The 19,413-nt window shown below is 36.8% G+C and overlaps 1 protein-coding gene across 14 annotated transcripts in view; it reads left to right on the top strand.

The window, feature by feature from the left end:
- Positions 1-19,413, top strand: part of LOC128017108 (serine/threonine-protein kinase MARK2) — a 50,142-nt gene that overhangs the window by 14,621 nt on the left and 16,108 nt on the right. For 7 of the 14 annotated variants that reach the window (XM_052602313.1, XM_052602312.1, XM_052602315.1 and 4 more), the window contains exons 2-15: positions 3,361-3,531; positions 4,788-4,841; positions 5,989-6,037; positions 8,183-8,248; positions 8,432-8,502; positions 9,496-9,552; positions 12,108-12,344; positions 12,456-12,575; positions 13,061-13,163; positions 13,292-13,404; positions 13,488-13,626; positions 13,716-13,855; positions 15,468-15,556; positions 18,239-18,385. In XM_052602313.1, coding sequence (XP_052458273.1) covers positions 3,361-3,531; positions 4,788-4,841; positions 5,989-6,037; positions 8,183-8,248; positions 8,432-8,502; positions 9,496-9,552; positions 12,108-12,344; positions 12,456-12,575; positions 13,061-13,163; positions 13,292-13,404; positions 13,488-13,626; positions 13,716-13,855; positions 15,468-15,556; positions 18,239-18,385 — 1,556 coding nt within the window. The remainder of the gene's footprint in view (positions 1-3,360; positions 3,532-4,787; positions 4,842-5,988; positions 6,038-8,182; positions 8,249-8,431; positions 8,503-9,495; positions 9,553-12,107; positions 12,345-12,455; positions 12,576-13,060; positions 13,164-13,291; positions 13,405-13,487; positions 13,627-13,715; positions 13,856-15,467; positions 15,557-18,238; positions 18,386-19,413) is intronic. The other 7 variants (XM_052602318.1, XM_052602310.1, XM_052602314.1 and 4 more) reach the window with 3 other exon arrangements.

The following is a 19,413-nucleotide window of genomic DNA, read 5'->3' as shown; positions in this document are numbered from 1 at the left end:
CATATTAGAATGATTTCTGAAGGATCACGTGACACTGAAGACTAGAGTAATGATGCTGAAAATTCAGATTTGCATCACCGGAATAAATTATATTTTAAAGCATATTAAAATAGACCAGTATTTTAATTTGCAATAATATTTCTCTATATTACTGTTTTTCTGTATTTCTGATCAAATAAATGCAACCATTATGAGCAGAAGAGACTTCTTTAAAAAAAAACATTACAATTCTTACTGATCCCAGACATTTGAATGGCAGTGTATGTATTAGCGCTCACATGACTTTGCAGACACAAAAGCTATACCAAGGTCTGAAATCTGAGTCCCCAGCCGTACCTGCACTCATGCCCTCTAATACCTAAAGTCTTGCCCCTCTGATCCTGTCAGCACATTGTCAATCTCCAGCTTTCCATGCCCTAACCTTTGATACTGCTCTTGTCTCAGTTTACCTATAAACACACACACATTCAGACAGAAAGTGTGGGTTTGCTGTATTGTCTCAGCAGCTTCTCTCATGCGTTTCCTGTGAGCTGCCCCTCTTTCGAAATTGGAATCATGTGAAACGTTTAAAGAAATAAAGAGTATCTTCTTTTAAATGCATACCTCTGAGTGTACACCATTTAGTGGACTGACGTCAAGCATTACATTTATGGCTTTGAACTTTGATCGGTTGGTCTTTGAAGACGGAGCTGTCATGAAGTACAGCGCTCAGATATGTGAACTGTGGTTTGCATGCACACATGCATCGCACCACAGGGCTCATAGAGTCGGCTGGGTCCCTCTTGATGTTTTGAACTTTCCCTTTAATGAGCTCTGCTTTAGCTTGAGAACAAAAATGGAGGAACTCCTGTAAAGTTAGAGATTAAGATGGAAAATGCTGTGTGATACTACTTGTGTAAATGTTAACACGCTTATGTTTGTGACCGAATGAAAGCAGGAAAACACAGAGAAGCACAAAACATATTTGATGGTGTGTTTGTGTATTAGAGGTTTTAGCAGATGGATCCGTCTGATTTAATCTAAACTAATCCACTGTAATCTAATCCAATCTGATCTGATCTGTATGTTTCTCCAGAGTAGTGGGGTAAAGTGGGAAATTGGGATTTAATCTTGATTTGGACGGGAGAGTTGAGACGATTTGGTGGAGTTAAGAGACTGTCGGGTGTTTAGGAAGATCACATAAGATCATTTTTTCTGCTTGGCCGAGGTGTTCGAGGTCTTTTATTTTGACGGTGCTGAGAAAGGCAGCACCTGAGTGCACACAGTGCTCAGACACTCTCCTTCTTGCTTATTGTCATTGTTAACAGCTCTGTCTAACATGAAGAGAAGTCTGTCTAATAATCAGAGAGAACGGTTAAACAAAGGTATTACAAAAATTATTGCATACAAAGTGTTATAACAATTGCTTTAATATTATTAGTAATAGAAAGACAAACATTATAATACTTTCTCGTTTGCCGTCAGCATTAAGCAAATACGCATTTATATAATTTAAACAAATCTTTGAATGACTAATGAATATTTAATTTCTCAAATTTAGTTAAATACAGCTGTGAGATCTTGTGAAATGTGCATTTTTATCCAGCACAATCGCGTTCTGTGTGTGACGGTCAGTCTGTGTGAATTAAATGCTTTAAACTTTAAACGTAATTTCAAATTATGCTGTGCTTTATGCATTCGCCCACTGTCATATTCATGTCATTTTCACTGTTTGCTGTATGTAAAATAAGTGTTACCTTGGCTTTATTTGGAAGAATATGATTCCCAATGCACACAAATTTCTCAGAATAATGAGTGGCCTGTTGGTTACAGTGTTTACTACTTTTTTTAAAATTATTTTTATAAAATATTTATGTGTTTGTAAAAAAAAATACATAAATCTAAAGAACAAGTATGTTTATTTTACACATTTATTTTTTAATCCATTGTTTAATGATTTCAAATTTCTTAAATATTCATTAAAAAAATATATATATATTTCAGCTTTTTATATCAGCTATCTGCCCCCCTGCTTTCCAAGATATCGGCATCGACTGTCAAAAAACAAATATCGGTTGACCACTTATTGTAATACACAAAGGCACTAATATATATATATACATTTTTTTGAGTTCTGCTCAACCTGAGAATGAGTAAATGACAGACAGATTGCGCACATCCTTTGTCACATCCTTTGAGTTATCCTTGCTTATGTCATCTACTCCGGCCATGCCACTTCTGTCCATCATTTTCTAATGCTTAGCATGATTAATGTGTGTAAGGTCTGTGCTGGGTCAGAGAATAAAAGGACATTGAGAGTGTTCACCAGTGCTGAAGGAAGTCATAAATTAACATGGTGCATGTGATTCATTATATAATATGCATATCTTCTGCAGTTCGAATGTGTATATGTTTCTCTGAGCCCTTATTCCTTTTCATTTCCTATCCAGCAAATACAGCAACCACACTACCCTGTAAACGTTTGAGATAAAAAAAAAATCTATATATTTTTTAATGTTCACCAAGGCTCCATTTATTTGATAAAAGAAATACAGTAAAAACGTATTGTGGAAATATTATTAACATTTTAAAATGACTGTTTTCTATTAGAATATATAAAAATGTGACTTAGTCCTGAAATGGCAAAGCTGAACTTCCATGATCCTTGAGATATCATTCTAATATGCTGATTTGGCAGCATTTCTTATTATTATCAGTTGTGATCATCAGAATCAGTTTGCTTTAGATTTTGTGGAAACCATGATTCTTTGGATAGAAAGTTTAAAAGAACATCATTTATTTGAAATTGAAATATTTTGTAGCATTATAAATGTCTTTACTTTCATCTTTGCTGATTAAAAAGTTATTTCCTTCAAAAAAGAGCTTTACTGACCCAAACTTTTGAACGGTAGTAAACTCTCCTGCACCCATATCTTCCATAACTACAGAAAGTCTTCTTACCAACAGTCAAAGGTTGTCAAATGATTCTACTTTACAGAGACCGAGTGCTGCTTCAAATGCTTATTTGACACTTTCTGTGCTCTAGAGCATAACAATGACATGTTACATACAGGATTTCCACTGTGGTTCTGTTCATACGTTTCACTCAAGCTCACTGTTCTGGTTCTGACCCCTCAATTGCCAGGTAGACACTTTGTGATCTTCACTGTGTATTTAGCACTTCAAAATGACTGAGCAATATTCTACAGCTCTGTGAATGTAGCTTTATGAATCAGTCTGATACATTTATCCTCGTGTGAGTTTGTGTGTGTAATGTATGAAAGCGAGAGAGGGGGAGAATGTAGTTGAATTTGAGTGTCATCCGAGTGTGGCCATCTGAAAAAAAAAAATTCTGATCCCTGTATCCCTTCTCTCTGTCAGACCCACACTGATGCCAAAGGAGGAGGGCGTTCCAGTGTGTCACGTAGTCGGAATGTGGCACCGACTGTGGATGAAAGCCCCCACATAGGAAATTACAGACTGCTGAAGACCATCGGCAAGGGCAACTTTGCCAAGGTTAAACTGGCCCGACATGTCCTCACTTCTAAAGAGGTAACTAGGTGTACCTTTTTTAGTAGATCTAGTGAGGTGAATACTTGCTACACTGAAAAAAAAAATTGTGTGAGATCTACTTTTGAAACTAAAATATTCACCCCGAAATTGATAGTAAATTTCAACAATCGGATAAAGTAATGGCAAGCACCGAACTAGATGTGAAATTTTGAGGTAGTAAGACTGAAATTGTATTTTCTTGTAAAACATACTCTGAGCTTTGTATAATTTGCAATTTTTAAAAAATTTTTTTTGACTATATCAGCTCCCTCTAACACCGATGTAATGGACAATTTCAAATTGTTATTGATAATGCACACACAGTTAAACAAATAATTACTAGTTAGTCTAATAGCAGATACTTTCATCATATAGTACACTTATTTCATTATTTGAATGTTGAGATTTATACAAGATGCATCCGCTGGCTCTGATTCATGTCCAGCCTGTTGCTTAAACTGCTTAGACTAGTATTACAAGTTTATACATCTGTTTTTTTAAGATTGTCATAACATTAAATCAGTTGCATAAAATTGTTTATTGGTCTAATTTGAGAAAGAAAGTGCAGTTATTCAGTAGTTAGTCAGACACTTAAGACAAAAGTGTTTGTGCACTGGCTCCAGATATGATGAATCTAATTTAAAATCACCTTTGTTTCTGGTTTGGATTGGAAGTTAAAATAATAATAACAATATTGTGGTTTTATATACATATTTTTTGTTTTATCTTTTCTTCTAATTTAGTAAGGAGGGAATTGTATCAGTGAAGAACATGCTTGGGGATGTTGATATATTATATATATATATATATATATATATATATATATATATATATATATATATATATATATACATACACACACGTTTCAACATCCCCAAGCATGTTCTTCACTGATACCATTCCCTCCTTACTAAATTAGAAGAAAAGATAAAACAAAAAAACTGTGGAACAGGGATATATAGAAATCAAGGTTTTTGATTATTTCAACAAGTAACAAAAATAAAAGAAGGCATTGGTGAAATGTGTGTAAGCCAATTTTAATGTGATCTTTGTATAACAAAAAGCAAAAGTTGAAATAGGTTTAATAAAAGCAACCCCTGGGGCATGCTTCTGGTGCATGCAAATACAGCTCTAGCACAGTTAGCATTCAGAGTCCTCTTTAGTGTTGCTCTAGAATTTTCACAAATCTTTTTGAAAAAAGTCATTTATTTTTTCAAAGAGAGCGGTTTAATATGTGTGTGTTCCTTTTGTCTCAGGTAGCAGTGAAAATCATAGACAAGACACAACTCAACTCTTCTAGTCTTCAGAAAGTGAGTCTCCAGATCTCCTCTTTTTATCTGTATATGTGTCTGGAGAGAGGGCACAGAGGGGGTAATTACAGGAAGAGAAGCTGAAGGATTTCCTCTGACGTGGGAATCAACGGGTTCTGCTTTACCTCCACTCACACACACGTACACTGCTCACTGCTCATGTTCCATAAACTCTGCCGTAACTACTGCAGAATCCTGGAGGCTATTACACAAATGAGGTTAATGCATTGTTCCAGCTCCTAGTGAAATTATAACTATGTATATAATGTAAAATGTTAATACACTACCATTCACAAACAGGATTATTGGGGGGGGGGGGGGTCTGAAAGATTGGAAAAATCACTCTCTAGACTTAATTAAGCAGCACAACCATATTCAACTTGTTATAATAATAAGATAAAAAAATTCTTGAATACTAAATTAACACCTTAGAATGATTACTTAGGGATCATGTAACAGAAGTGATAACTTTATTAAAATAAAAAGACAATATTACTGTTTTTGACATTTTGATTTAACAAATGCACATAGACATAGAAACCTATTATTTAACAACAACAACAAAATATTTCAAACTTTTAAACATCATTGTATATAATCCCAGATTGCCACAGTACATCTGTGTTTGTACAAAAATAGAACATATTTACATCTATTAAATAGACTATAGTCAAAAGTTTTTTCATTGTTTATCATTTAATTTATTAGTAAATCCTGCCTAAAATGGCTTAAACCAACCTTAAATATTTTGTGGGTTATAGATTGTCTGCCAGCATGGCCGACTTTGACTAACTGCTCAAAACCCCAGTAAACCAGCGTGACCACACTGAACGACCAGCAGAACAGCTTCAGATGGGATTGACCTGAGCCTTTATTGGGATACTTCATCCAAAAATGAAATTTTCATTATTTAACCTGTTCGAGGTTCTTTCTCCCATTGAACACAAAAAAGAGATTTTGAAGTATGTGGATAACCAAACAGTTGCTGGTCCCCATCGACTTACATAGTATTTTTTTATCCATACTATGGAAGTCAGTGGGGACAATAATTTTTTTTCTGTATAATTGAATGAATCAGGATCAGGTTAATAGTTCTATTGTCAAGGCTTACAATCTTCTCAAAACTTCTGTCTTTGTGTTTTCTCAGCTCTACCGAGAAGTGAGACTCATGAAGTTTCTGAATCACCCAAACATTGGTGAGTGAGTTAGAAAGAACCCATCTAACTGGCCAAATTATTTTAGTATTTCAAATCAGCGTCTAACATGAATCAGAGCAGTCTGCCGAAAAGTGTTTAAAACCGGCATTCCTGCCATGTTGAAGAAATGGATTGTTTGATGTGTGCTGATATGCACTCATTCAAACCTACACATGACAGATACTGCTGATATATTAAACTGTGTGTTAGTGTGTGTGTTCGCCTGTGCTGTGACGGTGGGCTTGACAGAAGCACTAGCTCATTAGCTCTCAGCTTGTGCTCATAAGTATCAAAGCGCCGAGCTGAAATATGAAAGGAAAGACCTGTCCCCTTTGAGGAAGCAGCACTGTGGATTCAGTCCTGATTCAGAGTCTTTACTCTCTCTGTTCAGTGGCCGAGTGTGTCTGTGCTGGTATCACATCACATAATGTGATTGATCTGAAAACGCTCCTTGATCTTTTCCATGATGACACACAAAGTAGGGATTATGTATTTTATTCATTTCATTAATGTCAAACAGTAGTGGCCTGTTTTCCGTTGAATAGGCTGTGATGAATAGAAGAACTCTGTGCTTTAAAACCAACTCCTAAAGCCTGCTCCGTTTTATAATTCTACTTTATTAATGCATCTCTCTTTATTAGATGCCGTTTGTTTGGATTTGGAACGTTTCCGTTTTTTCCTTTAGGGTTTGTGGGGTTTTATTGTTGCTTATGAGACTTTTTATGAGAAAAATTTCTTGTCACTACTGCTCGGCTCAGGAATCTCATTCTAATGCAGTTTGTAAGCGTAATCTTTAGCGCTAAACTTTATAATCTTGTCAGCTGCTCAAGAAGACACATATAGTGGGTTTTGTAGCATTCATATAGAAATAGATGTATTTATCACCACTGCTTTCCATCATAACTCCAACTCATTCGGTGTTATCCCATAAAGTAATAACGCTGTGCTTTAGAGATGTAGATGTGCTACATCAGTAATATGATTTTTTTTTCTCAACCTCAGTTGTTAGCACTGTTAACCACAATAGAACACCTTCGCAGTTAAAGCCAAGTCTGATGCAACTGAAAAATACCAAATGAAATATGCTCAAGTTGTGACCGATGATTTGTTTGTGTACATTGAAAGCTATAATGCAACACAATCATAGCAAGCTTTTGCTAATAGAGTGCTGCAGTGATGGCGTGTTTTCTTAGGCTAACCAGGAAGTTAGCATCACGCTGGATCCTTGACAAAAACCCAACCACATTTTTCCATTCCATTTGGCTTTTGTATTATTGCTCTGTGACCAGAAACTGTATATGAATCTTACACATTTTGTGTATCATGATGATCTTCACAAATTAACACAACTTTATGGATTTGCCATTTTGTCCAACAAACAATCCAGACAGGGAGAGTTTTATTGTCAGTGGACCTTAACTTGAAGAATGGCGTGTATTGACGTCTTTCCGTGGTTAAAACAAGATACTTCTGACATTCATTCATGTTTATTTTGTGCTATATCTAGTAAAGAGGAAGAAGAAAATACATTTTGGTCCAAAAATAGCAAAAACGACGACTTTATTCAGCATTGGCGATATAACAATAGACGTTATTCCCACTCTAGCTGATAAACTCTTTATAAAAATATAAAAATATATATATGTTGATGTTATATCTTTCACTTGGATGTTATAAGTCGCACTGAGTAAATGTATAGCTGGATAAAACAAAAACTGTGTCCGTCTTCATTTCAGGCTATAAAGCAACAAGATGTGATTCTTTTAAAGGGGGGGGGGGGGGGGTGATTATTTTCTTTACCCACTGAATACATACATAAATACATTCTTTGAATTTCTTAACAAATAACTAAATTTGTTTGATACCAATAGTAGCCTGCTCTGTCTTGTCTGTCGATGCGTTGTCAGTGTCCTCTTTGTTCCGCAATGTGTTTTTTTTAATCACAAGGGGGGTATTACTGATATATTTTATGTCATGAGATTGTTTCAATGCAGACCTTATTTCAGGCATTTAACCAGTAAGATAAAGATGTAAATGATTTCATAGAGATGGGTTTATTCTTGTTCATTCTTGTTGGGGATGTGCCTAAAATTAGAATTTCATGTCATGTTTTGATTTGTGATCATCTCTCTTTCTCTCCACCAGTGAAGTTATTTGAGGTGATTGATACAGAGAAGACGCTGTATTTAGTAATGGAATATGCCAGTGGAGGTGAGTGGGCTGAAAGACTAGAACTGCCAGCTGTCAATCACGTCAGGACACTGCATTTTAAATAATGTCATTCTTCCATCTTTTCTCCTTTGCCTGATCTGTCTGTTCTTCTCCTCTTCTTGTACCATTCCTTTGCCTTCCTCTGTCTACTCTATTGCAATGTTCCCTTCTTCCATTTCCAAGGCGAGGTTTTTGATTACCTTGTTGCTCACGGGAGGATGAAAGAAAAGGAAGCGCGTGCCAAATTTAGACAGGTCAGTGTGAGTGCATGTGAGTCAGTCATGCTTCAGTGTCAAAGCTCACATGTACGTACAATGTAGTCTGAGCCCACTAGTGAAAATACTTTTTTTTTTTTTATTATATTTTTCTATTATAACTTTTAATTTCAGATTTGAGTTTGAAAGTTGAATTGAAAAATGAACATGAGTTCGCAAATGAGCTCCATACAGAAGAGTTCACTTGATCAGTGGCACAAGTTTACTCAATTATTGACCTAGAATTCAAATTCATTTTACACTTACACTAAACTTTTAAAATATTTCAAAATTCTAAAACTATTTATTTTCGAGTTTAAATACTTTTTTAGAATACCAGATTTTTAATATGGTTTCAAACTTTTGAACCCTGTTTATTTTACTGATACTTTTTGGTAACACTTTACAATAAGGTTCATTAGCGAAGCAATTATGCAACATTTATTAATCTTTGTTGATGTTCATTTCAACATTTACTAATGCATTATTAAACTGAAAAATTGTGCCTGTTAACATTAGTTACTTCACTGTGAATTAACATAAACTAACAATGAACAACTGTATTTTCATTAATATTACAAAGATTAATAAATACTGTTATGTTTTGTTCATTGTTTGTTCATGTAAGTTAATACAATTCTAATGCAACCTTATTGTAAAGTGTTTATTACATTTTTTCAATTTTAATGTTTAATATGTTTGTTTTTACTGTATATTTAATCAAATAAATGGAGCTTTGCATATACAGTTTTTAATGGTTATGTTTGTGACAGGTGGGTCTAAGTGGTCCTTTTTGCTAAAATGAGTATGAGTGTGTGTGTGTGCGTGCGTGCGTGCATGCATACTCAGTAACTCTGCTGTGTGCATGTGAGTGTATGATGGATTAATTACTGATAGAACAACTCAATTAGAGCGACAACTCCCTTGAGTAGCCAAAATGACTTCACCTACTCTCCTGATTACTTACCACACCTTCTCTCTGTATCTCTCTAGATTGTCTCAGCTGTGCAGTATTGCCATCAAAAGTGTATAGTACACAGAGATCTCAAGGTGAGAATTTGTGTGTATTAAAGCCGTTAGGGAATGTTATGGTAAATGGTAAAATATAAACACCCCCTGATCTGCAAGATCTCCATTCAGCTGTACGTTCATCTTTCTTGTGCTATTTAGTAGTTCTTCTGTGTCTGTCATCAAAGTCCATAACAGAAGTGCAGGTGAAGGAACGAGTCCTCTGTTCAAACACACACACACACACACACGCACGCGCACTATCATGAGTGTACTGTGAACTCTGGAACTGCTGACTCCAGATCTTCTCTTTGTTAAGATGAAAGGAAGTGTCTCTCTGGATGAACATTCCCATGATGATATTCTGCCCACGCAACTAAGTTGCTTATTGGTCCAAACCATCATTATAGTGACCCTTGAACTTTGGAGTTAGTCACTGTCTCCATGCATAACTTGATGTAATTCTCTTGCGCCCCACTCTGGACCCCCAGAAAACCTGCATAGTATACGACCCTGTGTCTTAACCTCTTCTTTTTTCTCTCTCTCTATCTGCCTTTCTCTTTTTGACAAAGAGCTGTACAATAAATAATGTCACCACAATTCTGGAGAGGTATTGATTACAATAGAAAAGGACAGTGTTTGCCATATTGATTTAATATGAGCACCACAAATAATAAAGCACCCAAGGATTGCAAATGTACTGTAATAGTGATGCATTTGTGTTTGTGTGTTAACCATTAAGCCACTCCTCTGTTGTGGCTAGAGAGGTTTCTGGCAGTTCAGGTTGGATTGCAGAACCTATATTGTATTTCTTTCAAGTTGATTGTATTGTATTCAAAGCTGGTTGCCCCAGCAAAGGTAATTAAAATAATAATTTTAATATAAAATTAATTAATTTAATTAATATAAAATAAAATAATTTTCCCTCACTGGTTGCATGCAAAAACATTCTACCCTTGAAAAGACGCTAAAAATCTAAATCTAAAGGCATTATGAAATTAATAGTTTTATTCAGCAAGGATTCATTAAATTATAATATTTATAGCAAAAGCATCAAATGTGTCAGAAAATACATTTAGAATGTAACAAAAGATTTATATTTCAGATATTGTATGCATCATAACCCAGTATTTGATCTAAGTGCAGGCTTTATTCAAAAGAGTAGTCAAACAGGTAGAGTCACACCAGCAAACAGGTGCAATCCAGGGCGAGACAAAAGAGTAATCCACAAAACAGGTGAAGGTCAGGGCGGGCAGTAAACAGTCAAAAACGAGGTAAACAGTCCAAGGTCAAGAGACAAGGCAAGAAAACAAGGAACCAGGAAACACGGAAAGACATGAACTAGGGAATGCTACAGGCTAACAATAATGAGCAATGAATGAAAAATCAAGCTTCCAACAAGACACAGGTGAATGCAATTAGTGATGCAGAAGAGTCCAGGCAAAGGATTATGGGGAATGTAATCCGTGAGGGAGTGACAACAGTCTGGGGTGGAGTGCCCTCTGGAGGAGCTCATGGGCACTGCAGCCGGTGAACGTAACAGATATGCTGTTTTGAACAAACTATTCATCAAAGAATCTAATCTAAAATAATGTATCATGGCCGCCAAGAAATAATAAGCTTCGCAACTGATTTCAACATTGATGATATATAAAAATTGATCTTGAACACAAAATCAAAACGCACTGAAGCCTGGAGTAATGGCTGCTTAAAATTCAGCTTTGCCATCACAGGAATAAATTACATTTTTAATTATAATAAAATAGGCAACCCTGTCTTTACTGTATTTTCCAATGAGTCAAATTAATACAGCCTTGGTTAGCGGTGTGTGTAAAAAATCTTATTGATTCCAAACTTTTGAATAATGTACAGCATGACCTGTGTAGACTGATTCTTGAACAAATGAATCTTATGAGTCAGTTCTTTTCATTGAATCAATCTCATAATCTTTTTTTTCACTCGTCTACAAATTGATAAGAGCCAATTCCTGTATTAACTGTGACTGGTTTGTCCACGTGACAGTGTTTAGTTAAACATATTGGGCCCTTTTTGAAAATAACAAAATCCTTTCACCAAACATGGTGAAATGTGATTGATTAATGTTATGGTAACAAACTAATTTTATACAAAAATGTAATATAACACAGCTAAATTCAGTCTGGAGTTTTTAAGTGCAAGGACGATATATATAACCTTCATCAGATATTTGTGCTGCCAAAGCCTCATCCATTTCTTGGTTGCTGTGTGTTTGTTTGCATGTTGTAAAAGTTTGGCTCTGTTGTCAGAGTAATATTTAACTCTGCAAACCAAGCCCAGTTAGCACCCCGCATCTGTTGCTAGGCAACACGGCCGCTCTGCATGGCTAAAGTTTGTGTGTAGAAGTTGAGTGACAGCACAGAGAGCAAGTCTCGACACTTTCACAAACACACACACAATAGCATGAGGGAACTCATTAGGAAAAGTGCGACAAACCCTGAAGGAACAGAAACAGGCATTTCCAATAGAGGTTAAAAAAGGGAGACATGAGTGATACTTAACACTTCTTGTTCACTGTATCAAACGTATTACCATCATGGCATCCTCTCTTTCTCCCTCAGGCTGAGAATCTTTTACTGGATGCTGACATGAACATAAAGATCGCTGACTTTGGTTTTAGTAATGAGTTTACGATGGGCAATAAATTGGACACGTTTTGTGGGAGCCCACCGTATGCCGCCCCTGAACTCTTCCAGGGCAAAAAGTATGATGGTCCAGAGGTGGATGTGTGGAGTCTCGGGGTCATACTTTACACACTGGTCAGTGGCTCGCTGCCTTTCGATGGACAGAACCTGAAGGTGAGAGACAACGAATATCTGTCCTAATGTCCCTGTGGGTCACTGTCCTTTTATTTATCTTCCTCATATCTACTGTATCATACTCATTGTGTTTCTCTTTGTCTTATGAAGGAGTTGCGAGAGCGTGTGTTAAGAGGGAAGTATAGGATTCCTTTCTATATGTCCACAGACTGTGAGAACCTGCTGAAGAAGTTTCTCATCCTCAATCCTACCAAGAGGGGAAGTTTGGAGGTGCGTTCGACATGTATACACTTCTGACTGTGAACTAGAATATGGACAAAGGTCTTAAATTTAAATTAAATTAAATTAATATGAATTTTCAGCACAAGATATGAAAAATCATTAAAAAAAAAACCGTACGTACCTATAAACTCCTATATGTTGAGCTTGAAAATCTTATGTCAGTTCCAATAAACCGGACCAATCAGAAGACTCCGGAGGCGGTGCAAGCATTTCAAGCATTTGTTTACAGTATTTTTTAACTAATTCCTCGTGAATGGCCCCTTAAGGGGGTGAATTAAAATAAAATTCATTTCTTGATTCGTAATTGTCTTATTTGAATGCTTTTTCGTCTTCTTTTAAATAATTTTAGGTTACCTAAAGACCCCTTTAAAGCTGACTTCATAGTGTGGTTGCCTAAAAACATGTAAAGATATGGTTATGTGATCCCTCACCATCTCTCTTATTCTCTGTCTGTGTGTCTGCCGTTGGCTCAGCAGCAGATCATGAAGGATCGCTGGATGAATGTAGGTCATGAAGATGATGAGCTGAAGCCTTACATTGAGCCCCAACCCGACTACAAAGACCCCAGGAGAACAGGTGTGTGTGACACATCTGAAATAGTTTAGATGTTCAAATAAATCTCTATAAAAAAGAAAAACGTTCCGAGATTTGGAAATGTTTTCAAATGGTAGTGCAATGACAATTTGTGTATTTTGCCCATTTAGACATAATGATTCAGATGGGTTTCAGTCAAGAGGAAATAGAGGAATCTTTCGTCAAACAAAAATACGATGAAGTCATGGCAACCTACCTGCTGCTTGACTATAGGAATTCAGAGGTACCCACATACATAAACACACTCATACTTTATTGCCCACATTTTTTTTGCACCCACACATGTTTGAAAATTTGGACTCACAGCTCGACGAGGGTGTCAACTTGTCGCTAAAGCCACGCCCAGGAAATGACCTCACTAACAGCAATGGCCCTTCTCCACCTCATATGGTACAGCGCAGTGTTTCATCCACTCAGAAACCTGTCAGAAGACCAACAGATCAGGGTGAGGGGATTGGGTGTTTTTATAAAAATGTGTAAAAATACATTCACACATATATTTGCCATTCATACTCTCTCTTCTTTGTCCTTCAGGCTCATACTCGAAACGGTCTCAGGGAGAAAACAAGCATGGAGTGGAGGATTCTGGGAGGAAAGGTTCAAGTAGCTCTACCAAAGTTCCCCCCAGTCCAGCTATCTCCAGTGAACGCAAAAAGAGTTCCACTCCCTCTGCTGTAAGTGTGTGTCTGTTTGGTGATATGTTTCTTAGGGATATGTTATTATTTATTTATTTTTTATTTTTTTTATTTTTTTTTTTAATTATAATATTTTTTGTGTTGTTTCTGAAACTTGTTTCTGATTAACAGATCGATTAAAATTCAAAATTATCGTGTTAATTACTAAAGTAAAATAATTCTAATGAAGTAATGTACAGTATAAAAAAATACTTATTTAATTTGTTTACAATTAATTAGTGTTATAAAATTATAAAAAAAAAAAAAAAAAAAAAACCTTTGGCAAATTTTGGTGATGGCAACTAAATAAAAAAGTTTTACCAACAGTTAAGTATACCCAATCCTCTAACCCCCTCTTGTCCTGTCACTTCCACTCTCAACTGCCAAACAAAGATGCCAAACCTATAAAACACCATGCATAAAAGGGGAACTGTATCATTTATAGAGCATGTTTATCTAGACTGAGTGCTTGTTGATTTTTTACAAGTTAGGGCACTAAAGCTTATCAACTAGACTAATACTGAACCAAAGTCATGTCATGTTCTTTAGTTCAGTTTCCATGTACTTGAAGAACATGTTATTACACTGTGGATTGAGGAAGCTTTTGACATAATAGCAGGGTAATTTTTAAACATCTTAACTACTGCTTCTGTTCTCGGTTACATGGGGGTGCTCTGTAAAGCCTGCTGCTTTCCACACTGATATTTTTCAGGCAGCAGATGGCTGGAAGGGTTTGCCCAGGGTTGAAGTGCACTCTCTGACTGAGAGATGTTTGGCATGGCCAGTGCTCATGGCTTCTGCTCTTGAGTTATTTCTGTGAAAATGCTACAGAGGATGCTATTTTCAGCTTCCACACACCGCATCATAGTTGGAGTTTCTGGGTTTGCACATCTTTAGATAGTGACTTTTTCTTTTGTTCTCTATTGAAAGTGAGGACACTATTGTATGTACTACTAGTTCACAGCAGGGCTGTCCTTTGAATGGTTCATGGTTCCTTTAATCACTTCAAGTCCAACCTTGGATTATTTGCAGTTTCAGAACTAATGTATGCAAATGTGCATTTATCAGAATAATCTAGTTAAGAGATTATAGGAATAACAGAAAATGATTATAGAAATAGAAAAATAGACACAGAAATATTATTTATTATTATTAAAATAGATAAAATAATAGTTTAAGTACTTAAAATGTATTTTATTTCAGTTAGTTGCTACATTTATTTTTCTTCAATTTTTTATAAATTTGTTTTTCATCTAATACTTATATTTTATTTTTTATTTCAGCCGTATTTGAAATAAAAGTTAAATTTTTCATTTTTTATGACTTATTTACTCAGTTGAATTAAAGCTGCTCTGTGCCTGTTCGAAGTTCTGTGTAAAGACGTAATGCTGCATGAAAGCCCGACTTAAAAATGCCAGGTCTGACCAAAATCAGCCCCTAGAATCAAAGTATCATTGCTGTGTAAATGCATTTATTCCACCTCTGAGCAGCTTTAAACAGTCTGTGTGAAGACACCTAAATGCCACTTCAGAAGCACTTCTGGAGGGTGAATTTGGCATTGGTTAACAATAACAACACTGGTTTGCACCTGTGTGTGTGTTTGTAATTTCAGAATAGTATCCTGTCCACGGGCACGAGCCGCAGCAGAAATTCCCCCGTATCTGAAAGAGCCACTCTGGGAGTGCAAAACGGCAAGGACAGGTACATCCTAAGACACGCACACATTTCTGGGAAAAAAATTTAAATCTCATAAAAAGGCAAAGTACAGAAAAACACTTGGCTTTCTCCCACTCTCACACACGCGTATACTGGCTCGGTTCATCTATCTAGATAAGATCACTAACAAAACCAGACACCCGTTTTCTCTATTTTACATTGCACGCACACACGGTCTTCTTCTGTCTCTATGCTGTTGGCCGTTACCTGCCATGGAGTCCAGACTGGCATGCTTTTGATCCCCAGAAAGGCCGAGCTATGCCAGATTGGCATATGTCATCCAAGATTTCAGTCGGATTAGTAACGCCTAGAGCAACATCTCATTCAGACCCACACACTAATTCAAACAGAAAAACGTCCATCACCAGAGTATTCTTTTGAAAACCTTTTAGGTGCCTTAATTGGTTAAATCCCAGTCACACATGCATGCATTAAAGCATCATCGAAACCCCATATAAACCTCCCACGATCATCGCCAACAAACACAAAGCCAGCCATCCTTTAATTCCTGTGCACTGCTAACCATTCATGCATCATAACTCCTCCTTCTCCAGCATTCATTTTGGTGCTTATGCTCAATAAGCATATGCATGAGATGTATTTTTTAAAAAAGGAGATAGAGCTTTCTCCGTACTGGAGTCTTGTTGCACTGATGATGTCTTGATGATGTCTGGTTGATCAACTGAGATAGCACATTTTAACTTTGAATGTGCACTTTTGCTTGGTTAAAAAGTGTCGATTCCTGTGCAGAAAGCCCTATGCCTTTAGTAATAATGAAGGCTTGTCCAGACTAAGTCTAAATAAACAGGGATGATAAGATTTCAAAGGAAACAGTACATTTCTATAAACTCCTTTGTACCAAGCTCTGAATAACATAGAACATTGATAATTTGTTATACTTTAAAACTTTCATCATTGGTCCTGTGTATAGTTTTGGTGCAAAAAGTTGTTATACTTTCATGTCTTATAATCACATGAAAGGCATACTCCACCCAAATATGAAAGTTCTCTCATCATTTACTCACCCTCATGCTGTCCCAGATTATATGACTTTCTTTCTCAAAGTTGATGCTTCAAAAACCACACAAAGTGAACATGATGGTAATCCATACGGCCTCAGTTATTGAATCAATGACTGAAGTGAAACAATAGGTGCAAGAAAAGTATTATTATTTGTAACTTTTTTGACTATAGCCTGTCACTTCTGAGGCAGGGGTCCTGTACACTTGTATTGTATGGAGATGGATTGATTATTTTTAGAAAAATCGTTGTGTATATCATAAACAAAAAAAAGTCATAAGTCCTCTGGGACGGCATAAGGGTGAGGAAATGATGAGATTAGATGTTTTTATTTGGCAGAGTATCCCATGGACTTGGTGTGAACAAGCCTTTAACTGTTGTTATCCGAGCTATGCTCTGCTACTGTAGTTCTCTATGGGTGTGCAAGTATGTTATGATAACACTGATCAATGATGAAGACCCCATGAATTCAATTTATACTTTCTCGAATCATCAGAATCATCCGTTCCAAATGTCAACTTTTGACTAGCAAAAGCAAGTAGCAGATCATGTGACGTATACAAAAGGCTATTTAAAAAAAGGCCTGTTTTTTCTCACACCCCAACTTCCTGTTAAGTAACTAATGTTTCAACACAGGAAAGAAAACGATTTCATTCAAAGGATTTCATGTGGTCTTTAGCGTTATAACCTCTTGTCCTTTTAATGCTACTGCAGGTTTTGTTGATTTGCCTTGTGTTTTCTCACGAGCTTATCTGAAGGCATTCAGATGGTGTGTTGGGCTAACTATTCTACACACTAACTACACACATCCCTTTTCCTTTTCCATTTCTTTCTCTCTGTCCAGGATTGTTTTCCTTTGAACACTTATTTTGTTTTTCGTCTGTCTGCATAGTGAGTGTGTGACTTTGTGTTTCTTTGTTAGTGTATGTATAGCTTTGAATGGATTAGGGTAGCTTGTGATGGAAAAAAGTGCCATTAACTCTGTTGTAAGGTTGTTGTAAAATAGGCTTAACTTCTCTTCTCTCTGCCACATAGCAAGGTGATAGCATGTTATTCCTTCACCACAAGCTCAACTAATCCCTTCATAGTGGTGTGTGTGTGTGTGTGTTTCTTTTGTGCTTTTCTGTAAAATCAGCAATCTGTTTGACCTCCTTGCCTCCATCTCCCCCCTCTCTCTCCTGTACCATTCACTACTGTCTAACACTTTAGATGCCTACCTATCTATCTATCTATCTATCTATCTATCTATCTATCTATCTGACTATCTATCTGTCTATCGGTCTCTCATCTATTTATTACTCTATCCATCTGTCCATATATGGCTCTGTCTGTCTATCACTGTATACTGTCAGTCTCTTGCTCAGTCTATCTGTATATCAATTGCTCTGTAACCCTGTCTATTGCTCTATTTATCACTCTGTCTATCTGTTGTCTGTTTGTTGTTCTGTCTGTCTCTCTCTGTGTGTTGGTCTATACATTGGTCGGTCTGTCTTCATCATTCTTTCTAATGTGTGCCAAGTGTTATTTCTAATAGAATACTTCTCCCTCCCTCCCTGCCTCCACACATACACACACACACTTGTGTTTATGTGTGTGTCGATTTGTGCGTGTGTGTACGGAGGGGCCGCTCTCTCTCTCTGCCCTCAGCCTAAACACCCCCGGGTCCCGCGCCTCCACGGCCTCGGCCGGCGCCGTGCTCTCCTCATCTTCCTCTTCCTCACGCACCCGCCATCACAAGTCCCTCTCCACCTCCGCCCATCCTTGCCCCGCAGACCTGCACTCACACCGGCCCAGGCAAGTCCCCACGCCGCCAAAAAGAGAACCGAACTGGAAATGTCAAGTCATGTCAACTACTGAAGAGTGTCACATAAAGTGATGAAATCTGGGAACTCCCTGAGCTTACAGGAAGTCAGGGGGTGACAGAAGTCTACAGGGTCAACACTGGGAGATGTTTGTGCTAAAACAAGACACATATATATATTTTCATATCTCTTGTGAAAAGACAAGGATGGCTGATCACCAGCATGTTATTTGGCTTGTGGTTCACAGTATGTGATACTGTTGTGTCCCGGCTTCTTCACTAGTAGGGAAAGGGATAGTTCAGCCAAAAATAAAATATTATAATTTACCCACCCTTGTGCCATTCCTAATCTGTTTGACTGACTTTAATACTGACATAACACAAAATATGCTATTTTGAAAAATGTCTCATTGACTTGAATTGTATGAACAAAAAAACAAAAGTCATACAGGTTTGGAACAACATGAGGCTGACCCAGAAAATTCTCACTAAGAATGTTCAGTTTGAATGAACTACTTGTAAGGGAAACAGGTCAATTTAGCTCAAATGGAATCATTTAAGATTTTAAAGGGAATTTGAACAGAATCACTGTTTCACGGCTGTTCACGGAGACGCGCCTGCGGTTCAGTGAACGAGCCGTTTAACATCAAATCTGCGCTGGATACTAATATCCAAACTATAGTGAAAACACTATCAATTAGCACAGTAACAAGATCGGCAGTTTAAGACATTAACTTGTAAGCACAAAACACAAGATACTTCTCTTTTCAATATGAATAAGGCTTTATTAGATAAATCTAAGACATATAAACTAATCTAACACATAAACGCACGAACACACACATTCACACAAGTTGCAGGAAGGTCGAAAGTTAGGGAAAGATGAGTTTAAGAGAATGGAAATATGGAATCCCAAGTTAACAGCAATACGTTAAATTGCATAGACATGAACAACCATCAATCACGTAATTAGCCCTTGCATTGAGTTCCTCAATGTGACTAAATTATACTAGATACACCA

Source organism: Carassius gibelio, chromosome A7 (assembly GCF_023724105.1).
Source record: "Carassius gibelio isolate Cgi1373 ecotype wild population from Czech Republic chromosome A7, carGib1.2-hapl.c, whole genome shotgun sequence".
Taxonomy (NCBI): Eukaryota; Metazoa; Chordata; class Actinopteri; order Cypriniformes; family Cyprinidae; genus Carassius; species Carassius gibelio.
Note: the sequence above shows the minus strand (reverse complement) of the source record. Positions and strands in the feature narration are given on the sequence as shown.